Source organism: Callorhinchus milii, unplaced genomic scaffold (genome assembly GCF_018977255.1).
Source record: "Callorhinchus milii isolate IMCB2004 unplaced genomic scaffold, IMCB_Cmil_1.0 Scaffold3, whole genome shotgun sequence".
Taxonomy (NCBI): domain Eukaryota; kingdom Metazoa; phylum Chordata; class Chondrichthyes; order Chimaeriformes; family Callorhinchidae; genus Callorhinchus; species Callorhinchus milii.
In genome coordinates, this window is record NW_024704744.1 from 93192472 (window position 1) to 93204599 (window position 12128).

The following is a 12128-nucleotide window of genomic DNA, read 5'->3' on the forward strand; positions in this document are numbered from 1 at the left end:
CATATAAAAAAAATGCTCCGGGAAGTGCTTTGGGTATTTAAAATGGTTTCTGTAACAGTGACCAATGTGCTATTGACCGTCAAAGCTCTAATGTTAGGGGTAGAGTGATCCTGTAACCAAGAACATTAAGCACATGACAATATGATGTTTATACAAACTTGTGTGAAAACATTTGCCTGGAATTAATATAGTAGATGTTGAAATGGTTTAAATTGACACACCCGAAAGTGGCATGTCAAGAATGCACAGAACTGTTTGGCTTTTAGCACTGAGCAGAAGAGAAGCAGGGCAGACAGAGTGTGCCTTTTCTCAGTATATTGCCTCTACATTTTAGTGACTCCTTACATTTTTAATACATGAAAACATACTATAAATTATTTCCTACTATATTTTATTGAATTGTTTTAACCCATTTCAGGTGCTCCTGTACAATTTCCATTGCTAAGTGCTGCAACTTTGACGGTGTAACTGCAGTATTCACGCTGTGTGTGTACGTACACATGCTCAGGTCATTACACTTGATAGATGAGTAATTTCTGCCCCCTAGTTCTCAGCACAAATTCATTTTTATGTGCATGGTATATTTTCGGCATGTTTCTCTTCCATTTACTTTTCACTGGTACTTTACTTGTAAAGTTCCAGCACATTTGCACCTTTCTGGTATAAGCCAATAAGTTTACAGTGTGGAACAGTTTTCCAGAAAGAGAAAAAAAAGTGGTACTAAAATTAAGAACCACATCAAGAGTGAATGCATATACAGGCACTGTGACTCCCATACCCAATATTTTTAAGCCAAGTATTTAAAGTATATATTTATATTAAATTAAAATTGCATGCACCAGCTGACTACATATGCATGCTGTAAGTGCAGAAAAGAAAGTGTGTGCCTAGACATTCCCCCAAAAAACTTTCTCTGAACATTCAAACATTAGGTAAAGGACCCATGATAAAGTATGCACTCCTAAAGTCAAAAGAGTTATGATACCAGGAGCAGCAGACGTGTATTAGCCATGCTTTTAGCTGGTGCTTTTATTCTTGCTATTTATAGTTGAACACAGAAGCCAAATGGTCCTTCCTTTAGCTCGTATTTACTACTACTGTGCAAGTAAAAGATCATTAGTCATCACCAGATACGATGTGTAATATAAGCTGTTGATTGAAATTATTTATAATTCTTTCCAGTTTTACAGATTTTTTTCTTTTCCAGAGTGCAGAACGGACTGCACACTATTAATAGCCAACAGTAGCAAACAACATCATGTAACAGATGACAGATATCTACTAAAAGTCTCTTTCAACAGCAAATAAACAGCTGCTTTTAAAAACTGGAAGTTATTGCTGTGGAAATATTTTTTTATAATACACTGAAAGGATGAGAATCATTTTGGAGTAGATGTTGGCGTGTATATATGTTATTTATATATATTATATATATACACTTGGTCTGTCAATTCACGATTGTTTGTGGGATACTGCTGTGCTCAACTGGCTGCTGCGATTTCCCACAAAATATACAGTCAATTCACTTTAGAGTGTAGCATTTTGAGATGTCTCAAACAATGTGATAAAGCTCTATATCATATGCAAGGATTGTTATATATTATAGTAATATAAAAGCAATATACATGTATTTAATATAAAACATGTTATTTTGAATCTGGAGCTTTTCTTTAAGGTCTCCTGGAATTTTGATTTGGATAAAACATTGGCAGAGTAGCCTTATTCTATGTTACATCAATGGGAATTTATTGAGTGGAAAATATTTCTGCCAATTCCCACACAATGTTCCTCCAAATGTTTTTGTGTTCAGATATAGCATTGGTCTATGAGAAAACAATACTGCTTTCAGATTTACATGTTTTCATGTTACATGTTTAATGTCTTCTCTTGAAAATAGTTTCTCCTCATATGATCTATCTATTTTATAAAGATACTACAGAAAAAATAAGATTATAGTGGAAAAACAACCCTGCTACTTCCTAGTTGAAACAAGTTGTCAGTTCAAAATGCCTAATCTCACTAAATTCAATGCAGCCTTCCTAAGGCATGGTCAGCCTCTAAGTAACATATATCACCAAAGCAGGAGGTGGACAGCTCCAGGTACTGTTTTGCTTACAATAGTAGAAGTACATTTTGCTTGCAGTGGTATAAGTTAAATGAGTGGTTAGTTCTCTATTTTCATTGGGAATGTTTTGAACAAAAAAGTATCAGGGAGCCAACTTGACTCATTTGAGAGAGCTATCACCTCTGGGTCAGAAGCTTATTCATTCAAGCTATATCAATTTGTATTGTAGCTGCAGTGACTGTTTTGTGGAAATTGGAGCAAGGTCCTACAAACAACTGTGGTGAATGAGCAATTTTTCTGGAAGATTATTAATTAGATTGCATTAGTATAATAATAATACATTATTAATATTAATAATCATAATATATAATAATACATTTGGTATAGCATCTTTCACATTGGGAGGAAAAGCAAGATATACCTCCTCCGTGCCCCCCCTCAGGCCTCCTCGATCTTCATATCAAATGCCAAGTGCGAGGAGGTCATGGACTTCTTTTCATCTAAAATACATAACATCTGCCAGGCAGCCTCATCCACCTGCCCCTTGTCACCCACCACCACATCCTCTCTGTCCCTCTCACCCTCCCCATCATCTGCTCCAACCACCATCCCCATCCTACATTCCTTCCTCCCCATCTTGCCTTCCTCCCTCTCACCCACCATCACCTCCATGAAACTCACCACCTGCTGCCTCGACCCCCTCCCCACCAATTTGCTGGTCACCCAGCTCCCCCTCCTCTGCCCACTACTGGCTGACGTCATCAACCAGTCCCTCTTCCGGATCAGTCCCTGCTCCCCTCAAAACTGCTGTCATCACCCCACTCCTCAAAAATCCCCAGCCACTACCGCCCTATTTCTAACCTGCCCTTCCTCGCAAACGTTCTAGAACGCGTTGTTGCCAATCCACTTCGCACACACCTTTCGCTCCCTCTTCGAACCCCTCCAGTCCGGTTTCCTCCCTGCTCACAGTACAGAGACTGCGCTTGTGAAAGTCACAAACAACATCCTCTCTATCTGTGACCAGGGCTCCCTCTGCCTCCTTGTCCTCCTGGACCTCTCCGCCGATCACGCCATCCTCCTCCACCACCTTTCCTTCGTCATCCACCTCAGTGGGACCACACTCGCCTGGTTCGAGTCCTACCTCACAAACCGCCAGCAGTACATCTGCACAAACGGCTTCTCCTCCCGCTCTCACCCGGTTACCTGCGGGGTACCCCAAGGATCCGTCCTTGGCCCCCTCCTCTTTCTGATCTACATGCTCCCTCTTGGGGATATCATCCACAGACATGGGGTACATTTCCACATGCATGCGGATGACACCCAATTCTATTTTTCCACCTCTCTTTGCGAACCCCAGTTCACCGATGTTCTGTCAGCCTGCCCGACAGACCTCAGGGGCTGGATGAGCGCAAATTTCCTTCAGCTGAACGTTGACAAAATGGAAGCCATATTCTTTGGCTCTCGTCAACGTCTAAAATCTCACGGTTCTCACCTCCTCCACCTACCCGACCTCCCCATAAAACTCTCCAAACCCGTACGCAACTTAGGCGTCAGGTTCAACCCCCAATTATCCTTCCTCCCCCACATCCGGTCCCTCACCAGCACCACTTTCTTCACCTCCAACGTATCGCCCGTCTCTGCCAATACCTCTCTCCGAAAGCCGCTGAAACCCTGGTCCATGCCTTTGTTACCTCTCGGCTGGACTATTCTAACCTGTTCTAACTATTCTAATCTAAACTATTCTAACTATTCTAACCACGCTGGTCTCCCATCCATTATCAGCCATAAAATCCAGATTATTCAAGCGTTGAGGGCGCTATATAAATCCGAGTTGTTGTTGTCAGGTTTTCGGCCAATCTGTCCCCACTCTCTGAAACTCCATCCTGGTGTCTCTGCAACTTGTCCCTTCCCTCACTTCCTTCAAGGTCTGCCTTAAGACCTTCCTCTTTGACTGCTCCTTTTGGTTATCTTTCCCCCTTCGGCTCTCTTCGCCAGCTTGGGTGCAAACCTGGACTGTCCAGGACCTTGGGACGTCCTACTGACATGAAAGGTACTATATAAATGTAAATTTGTTGTTGTAATCAACAGCTGAAATAAGTTAACAGGAAGAGGATGAGAAATCAGGACATTAGACTCAATAGATTTACATCGATAGATTCCAAAAAGTAACTTGATGCTGTAATGGAAAGATGGTAGGTTTGGTAGACTGGAAGGATGTAATTAAATGGGTCAAAGCATATTCTTTACGCAAACCTCTCTTGAGGACTGGATTCAATTGCATGTTGTAGCAAGAGTTCTCACCATTACGAAAGTAGCGGTTAGGGAGGAAATCCACACATGAGTACAGTGCTGTTTCAGCAATGCTGTCTGAACATATTTTTAACATTGGCCTTGTATTATAAATCTATTCTGTTGAATCAATGGTTTAGAAATTCATTTTTTAAAAAGCGGTAAATATTTGGGGATATTTTTCAGCAAAGAAGAAAAATTTATTCATATCACCCCTCCCTTGCCACCTTCAAGACCCATCTCAAGACCCTCCTCTTCGACCGTGCTTTCGATCTTCCTGCTTCCCCACTCTGCTCTCCACCCTTCCCAACCCCCAGCTCAGATTTGTAACTCTGTCTGTCCAGCGCCTTGGGACGTCCTCCCGGCGTGAAAGGCGCTTTACAAATGTAATTTTGTTGTTCTCAGAGCATGTATTTTTGATGAAAAATTCCTCTTAATCAACCTTCTGACATTTTGGACGAAGACCAGGTCTCCAGGTCATTGGGGATTTTAAATCCTACACTTTGTTAAAACTTAAAGTAACACATCTTAGAATAACTGTAATTTAAAGAGAAAAATGATCACACAAACATCATCAGTCCATCTGAAAAGCCTAGTCTTTTGTCCTTGGGTGGGAGCCTGAACAGGACAACAATCTTGGCAGGATAAGCCATGAAGATCCATTGTTCTGTTCCTCAAAATATGGCATTGAGTTGAAGTTGTGTCCGTAAGATTATTCCATTTATTTTTCTTGGTTTGACTATTTATTTCAATTGTTTAGGTTAATACTAAACGATGAGTAACTCAGTGAGCATAAAAAATTACACCGATAGCTTTGAGTATGAGTGATTAAGAGAAAGAGTAAATTTGCTTGACCAAAAAAAGTAATGTCTCTTAAGTTGTAGTTGTCGCCTTTATTGACTTTTAAATGTTACTCTTGTCATTGGTAAAATAACTCCCCATGTAGCTAGCTCATCAATCTTGATTAGGAACATGCCAGTTAGGCTGTTGATATGTTTGCAGATTTTGGATTGGAAAGAAATGATCATCTTGAAACATTTTGAAATGGGATGGAACAAATTTAAAATTAATTAAACCCATCTGCTTTAGAGGAACACACTATCCACTTCACTAACTGTAGTGAGAATCAGTAATAATGTATACATTCCACCAATGAGCAAGAAAACCTTTTGTTAAAGTGTCCTACTTGGAAATCCTGTTTAAAGTTAATCTTGCATATTAACCCTTTTAAAGGCTGGGTCATAAAATTTGAAGGAAAATTACAGAATTGTCATATTTTCAAGTTCAATTGTGAAATTGTAATACTGAAGAAGGAGAGGAAGAAGAAGAAAGTCAAATGATTAACAGAACGCGTAGAGACTTAAACGTTATCGTACTCGTTTGTTTCCGAATATAATGGCTAAGGCAAGAAACCACATGAATGAATCTATAGCCTCTTTTTGCTCCTTCCCCTCAAGATATATGCCATTATATCACCAATATACCAATGTGAAATAGTATGGTCTGTAGGAGGGGGTGTAGTGGGGGTTAGGCTACAATAAAAATGTACAATGGCACTGACTATGAATTTTCCTACATTTGAGGTGAATTTTATTTTTTAAAGGAAAATGATTTGGGAATGTAACCTGAGTTATTGGCAGTTTTAATGTTGCTTCCATCTCAGGGTAGAAAAGTTGATTGTAAGGTTGAATATGCCAAAAACCATACAGTGGGCTTTGTGGCTTTTGGTAAAATTCCAAATATATTTATAAAAAGTGAAAGGTAGAAACAAATTGATAAATCGTGATCTAAGCCTCAAAAAAAATAGCAGATTCTAATATTGAACTATTTAGGGATGTGGTAGAGAAAGGCTCTACAGTCCTCAAAGGATAAATAAAGTTGCATATGGTTAAGTATTTTGAATTCTTTTGGTATTCATCCGTAAGGATTTTCATTTGTTTTAACTGTTTCTTTGATCATTAGATCAAACCTTTCTTAGATAAGAAAGGTTTTCCAATTGACAATGGTCAATTTATGACTGAGACCCCTGGATTCAGGACTTCATAACCAGAATCCAGGATTCACCTACAAAATATATAGTCAATTCACTTTACAGTATATTCTGTGAAGTGTTTTGAGACGTCTCAGAGACGTGATAAGGCGCTGTATCAAATGCAAGAATTATATTATTATTCATAATAAAAATCAATCAAAGGCATAGATTTATTGAAGCAACTGTTTAAAATATTGTACCCTCATTTGAACTGTACTTCGTAGTTGACTATCTAAATTACTTCTGACTATCAGTAACAAACTGGAACTTGCTAAAAACATATGAAAAGAATGGGCTAAGTCTTAGAAACCTATAGTGCAGAAGGAAGTAATTTGGTCCTTCGAGTCTGCACCGTCTTTCAAAGCAAGGTGTACTTTCAGTCCCACTGCCCTCTTATACTTCAAGCCTCCAACTTTCAGTTCAACTAAATGTGAAAGCTACATTTAAATTGAACAGTTGAAATCTGAGGTTGAAGGATTCAGAGATTGGTGCAACATGGGTTAATTCTTCACACAGTAGTTCCCAATCTCAACCATGTTGGAATTTCAAGTAAAGACTAGTCCAATGGAGCATGAAAAGAAAAGTAGAGGAAAGCCATCCCTGGGAGCAAGTTGTCCAATACTCAAATCCACAGAATATAACTTATAACAGTAATAAACCTTGCATTTGATATAGCACCTTATTACGTCTTTGAGACGTCTCAAAGCGCTTAACGTATAAATTAAAGTAAGGTTAGTTATTTATAGGAACATACAATTTCATAGCACTCCACGGGTTTTAACAGCAGAACACCCTCCTTATGTTTATAACTATTTTTACATTTGATTTACAGTGCATGAAGAATTGAAAGACAGTTTAGTGAATTTGAAGTTGCTTCCACACAAATTAGCTGCCTCACAAAGAATGACTCAACACGGTTTACTTCCCCGCATCCTAGGTTTTGAGACATGACTCATCCACCATTGTTTGACACGACCACAGCAGTAGGAGTGATTCAACTCTTATTTCCACTGCCTCTTTGATATGAGTAACAGCTGCTCTTCTTTCTCTCTCTCCCCCCTCCCCAAATCCTCACTTACTCTTGATTTCCTTCACCTGCAGTTGATTTGCCCCTGTACTTTCCACGGGATCAGCCCACTCTGACGTTCCAGTCAGTCTACCATTTTACCAGCAGTGGACAACTCTATCAGCAGATCCAGAAGTCCTACCCGTACAGTCCACGCTGGGATGGCAACGAAATGGCTAAAAGAGCAAAGTAAGTGTCTGTAAAGCTTGATTGATTCTCCCCCCTCCCCCACAAAGGACACACTGCTATGATAGTTCAGCCACCGCTATCAACTGCCAATCATTTTTAAAATACTCAGTTATCTTTTTAAAAAACCTTCAGAACATTACCTCAAATATCCTCCAACACAACGAGAAATATGGGGGAAACCAACCAGGGCCTAGGCTTGAGTGAATGGTCTTAAAATTTAAGATTGTGCAGAACTTTGGGAGAAAAAAATTAATTCAATCTTAATTCTGCATTTCTTAACAGTAACTGGCAAACTCAATTTAAGAATTTTTCAAAAGTCTATGCATTTAAGATAGTCTTAAGGTTAAGAACATGAGGAATTTCAGCCCTCAGGTAGGGTTCAGCTGGAATGCAATATCCTCAGTGCATGTTTGAAAGGCTGCAACTTTCAAACTTGATTCAGGAAGGACATGGAATACACGATGCTGAGGGATGGATTTGAAACCTAACAACTAGATATTTTCATCAGTAGTTAGTAAGCAAAGCCGAAACATCAATAAGTACTGTGACAGAGGCTATTTAGGGATGTTTTTGTACTTATAATTTATTATCTATTCCATGATTACAGAAGCATTTGTGCAACAAAATCAATATTGAAACAAGAACATAATGTCTTTAGTCCAACCATACTGTGAATGTATACATGTTTCTGTGTATTTCTCTGCATTTTTCGTATGATGCCTCTCTTTATAAACTTGCAGCATAATTGTGTAGGTTGAGAAACTGAACCACGTTGATGGATTTAGTTTTTTGGTTAATTTATTTGGTGCCTTCAGACACTTCTGTTCTTCATTGCAGTTGAATTATAAGCCAATTTATGTTCAAAGTAAAAAGCATTACTTTCAATATAAAATCAAATTCCCAAATTTAGTCACAGTACATCGCTTGATTTATAGGGGAAATTTAAATGTGATTAATTTTCATAGCAACATGGACACCTGTCATCTCGGCTTTCTAAATTTGCCATAAAGACCTGACAATAAGTGGTTTCAGAATATATATGCAGTTCAATATCCTTTCTGGTTCTGGCTGCAATACAGACATTTGAGCCTGGTTACTACTGTCTGAGTTTTGCATTGCTATAATAATGCCACTTAACTGCTCTGTACTAAGTTTGGAGTTTGGGCATTTTTTTTTCAAATTTGTATGAGTGCTTCAATGACATTATAACCTTTTCCTTTGACCTCTGTGATCTGGATAAGATCCAGCCCGGATTGCTTGGATGAAAGCACAGGTATTCTTTAATGTCCTCTATGTTAATGATTCTAAGTAAATGAATAAATAGTGATCTTGACTCAATTCATTGTTGGTTTGGGACCTCAGCACTAAGCAGCTTGAAATAGAGGATTTATATTTTACAGGCAAAAAAAACCTGATAACGTCATGGGTTCTCCCTGTGGAACTCCACACAGCTTATTTAATTTCCACAAAAATAGTATATTTGTGAGCGAAGGTAAAAGAAATTCATACATGCTTGTTTTCATATTTTCTGTGTGTGCCTTTGGCTACATTGTACTATCGTCGGCTGAACTCTTAATCGATACTGTTAATAACTGCTGGAGAAGACAACCTCTCAATCTTGTCTTTAATCTTATTGAATTATTATTCTGGAGAGAAGGAGTTTTTTTTTGTTTTTTTTTCCCCCATTTCTCTGGGCGTTTCGCCCACAAAATATACAGTCAGTTCACTTTACAGTATATTCTGTGAAGCCCTTTGAGATGTCTTGAAGACGTGATAAGGCACCATATTAAATGCAAGAATTTTTATGATTATAATAATCTCGCAAATGAAAAGGACCTTGTCTAACGTTTCTGCAACTATTGCATGTTCAACAAAATTAAGGGTGTTAGGATGGACTGCAGCCTATTGATGCAGAAATACCATACGAACACTAAGACACAGATATGTACTTGTGCTTTTGTCAGATTCAGTATATGTTTTCTAAACTGATTGGGGAAGGGAGGAAGTTTCCCTGGAAAGGGAGTACAAATTGCAGAGCAAGCAACAAGACCACTCTTGCACATCTCCCAGTATTTGGTTGCACATCAATGATCACTGGAGCCCTGGTGTGAGCTGCTGGGAAGAACTAAACTAGGGGAGTGGACAGATAGGTTATAAGTAGGAGGCAATTATATGTGTTAAAAAAAATCCAATATTTTTATAATATTGGGCCCAGAAGAATCGTCAGTAATTTGAAGCACATTTGTAAATTAGAGAGATACAATAATCCATGAGTAAATTGTTCACCCTGTCCTTGTTTTTGTAAGTTCTTAATCATCGCTCTCTCTTTTTACTCATCAGAGCTTACTTCAAAACCTACGTTCCTCAGTTCCAGGAGGCAGCCTTTGCTAATGGGAAATTGTAGTTGACACCAAGGTTGCAGAAGGAAGCCAATCAGACATCAGACAGATGCAGTTGTTTACTTTGATTTGTTCTTTACATTTTGTTCTTCCTCATATGTGATGAGTCTGACATTGGATATTGATATTTACTGCTACTTATTTGGTTGCATTTTATTCAGAGATCTGTTGTAACCTATGAAAATGTTTATTTTAATTGTACTTTGTCTCAGAATGTAATTCAGGCCTTATATTGCAAACATATGAATGCTTCAGATGGTTCTAAAAAAAAGGTCTGTGTTACAATAAACACTCCCATTACACAGCCTGAATGATCTGTTATATTATTAAAATAAAAATAATTAATTATGTTTGTTTTTCTTTGGTGTACAATTATTTAAATGTTCTTTTAATGAAATTCTGATTTATTGAGGTGGAATGTCCCATCTGAGGAATAGAATAGGAAAGCCAGGTAGAGCATGAGTTAACTGCAGAGTAAAGTGTACTCTATCCTGCCTGTACAACATGCCTTAACCCAAAATCAATTGAGCACCTCTCGTTCCATCATTATAAATGTTGGTTATTCCCGCAGAATTATTTTTTCTGATTGTCTGTTAGTGTACACTATTACTGAATGGTGAACGTTTTTGTATTCTAGATTCACATCTACTCATAACTGCATAGGGACTATAAAAAAATCACCTTGTGTTGGAACTTTATTGCTAGAGATAGAACTTATTTTTATCCCAACAATATTGGCTGTATTCCAATAGGGGCACACTCACAATAGCGTCTCCAAAAGGTTTGAAGAATGAATAAACTAATTGTGCTTCTGAGTTGCACTAAGAAAAAAAGATCTTTCCACTTGTACATGTACAGTATTTTTTTTAAAAAAAGCTTTTTACAGTGGAGAGTGGAAGTGTGAATCCAGCTGTACTTCCAGGTGAGTGCAGTTCTATTTTTCTGTACATTTTGTAGTTTGCAAACACATGAATTTCCATTTATCTTCAAGAAAGTGTATTGGTTGAATATGTTGCAGTGTGTTCAAATAGTTTTTTTTAATGAAGTTTATTCAATTTTCATTTTTAATTTAAACTAAAAAATCTTAATGTGATTTTTAAAAAATAAGTTATTGGGCTCATCTTTACTGTACTTATTGAAACAACGCATTATATAATTATTACTTTCTACTTGTATGAGGATGTGAAGTAATCTACAGTAAGATGTGGTAATAATAATCCTTGCATTTGATTGCACCTTACCACATTGTTGAGATGTCTCAAGAGCTTCACGCAAGATACTGTGAAGTGAATTGACTGTATTTTGTGATGCTGTATGTCGGGCAATTGAAATGTTTTTATGTTTGCAGTAAATATTAATTTGTCCTCAGAACAGCATCTTTATTGCAATTATTATTATTTTCATTATTGATAGTATAATTTCCAAGCTCAAAAACTGAATGACTAATTCAGGTAATTCTAATTCTGGTATTTTGCTGTTGCTTGAAGCATTGTTAGGAATTAGACTAGAAATGCTAAACTCATCTTTAACCTCTCACAGTTATCAGGAACTGGGGACCTTTAGCCCTTCTGTTTTTCTATTGCACTGCACCACCCAGCCATAATCTCGTATAAAAGTATTTATGGATTCTCTTACAGAAAGTGCTTAACAGTTGCAAACTAACAGCAGGTTCACTGTACCATCGCAGTGCCTTTCTCCAGTTGTGAAACAAAAGCAGGAAACATCCATTTCCCATTGTTGCAGAGTTGCTATTGTCCGTTATAGCTACAGTTACTATTCCATCTAGAATTGTGCAATGAAGTAAAAACAAATTATTGCTTCATGGTAATACGTAATTATGTTTAAGTCACACTGTTCACGTCTAGATTTTGCATAACCAACTAGTACCAGTAATAAAACATTGTATAGGTAGGTAGGGCCTACTTTGTTCTATGGTAAAACATAAGAGATGAAGCAATATCAGCAATTTGTTTTAAGTGCGGGAAAAGGGAAACAATTCTCTATTCCAAAATTTCTTCATAATGCAAATAACCAGAGCCTCGAGGAAGTCCCAGACAGCAGATGATTCTTCAACCATTTCTAACGCCA

At 37.8% G+C, this 12128-nt stretch overlaps 1 protein-coding gene across 6 annotated transcripts in view; it reads left to right on the forward strand.

Annotated features, from left to right (window-relative positions):
- Positions 1-10390, forward strand: part of babam2 (BRISC and BRCA1 A complex member 2) — a 66983-nt gene extending 56593 nt beyond the window's left edge. For all 6 annotated transcript variants that reach the window (XM_042333549.1, XM_042333553.1, XM_042333550.1 and 3 more), the window contains 2 exons: positions 7488-7641; positions 9982-10390. In XM_042333549.1, coding sequence (XP_042189483.1) covers positions 7488-7641; positions 9982-10045 — 218 coding nt within the window. In that variant the 3' untranslated portion in view covers positions 10046-10390. The remainder of the gene's footprint in view (positions 1-7487; positions 7642-9981) is intronic.
- The last annotated feature ends 1738 nt before the right edge of the window (positions 10391-12128 follow it).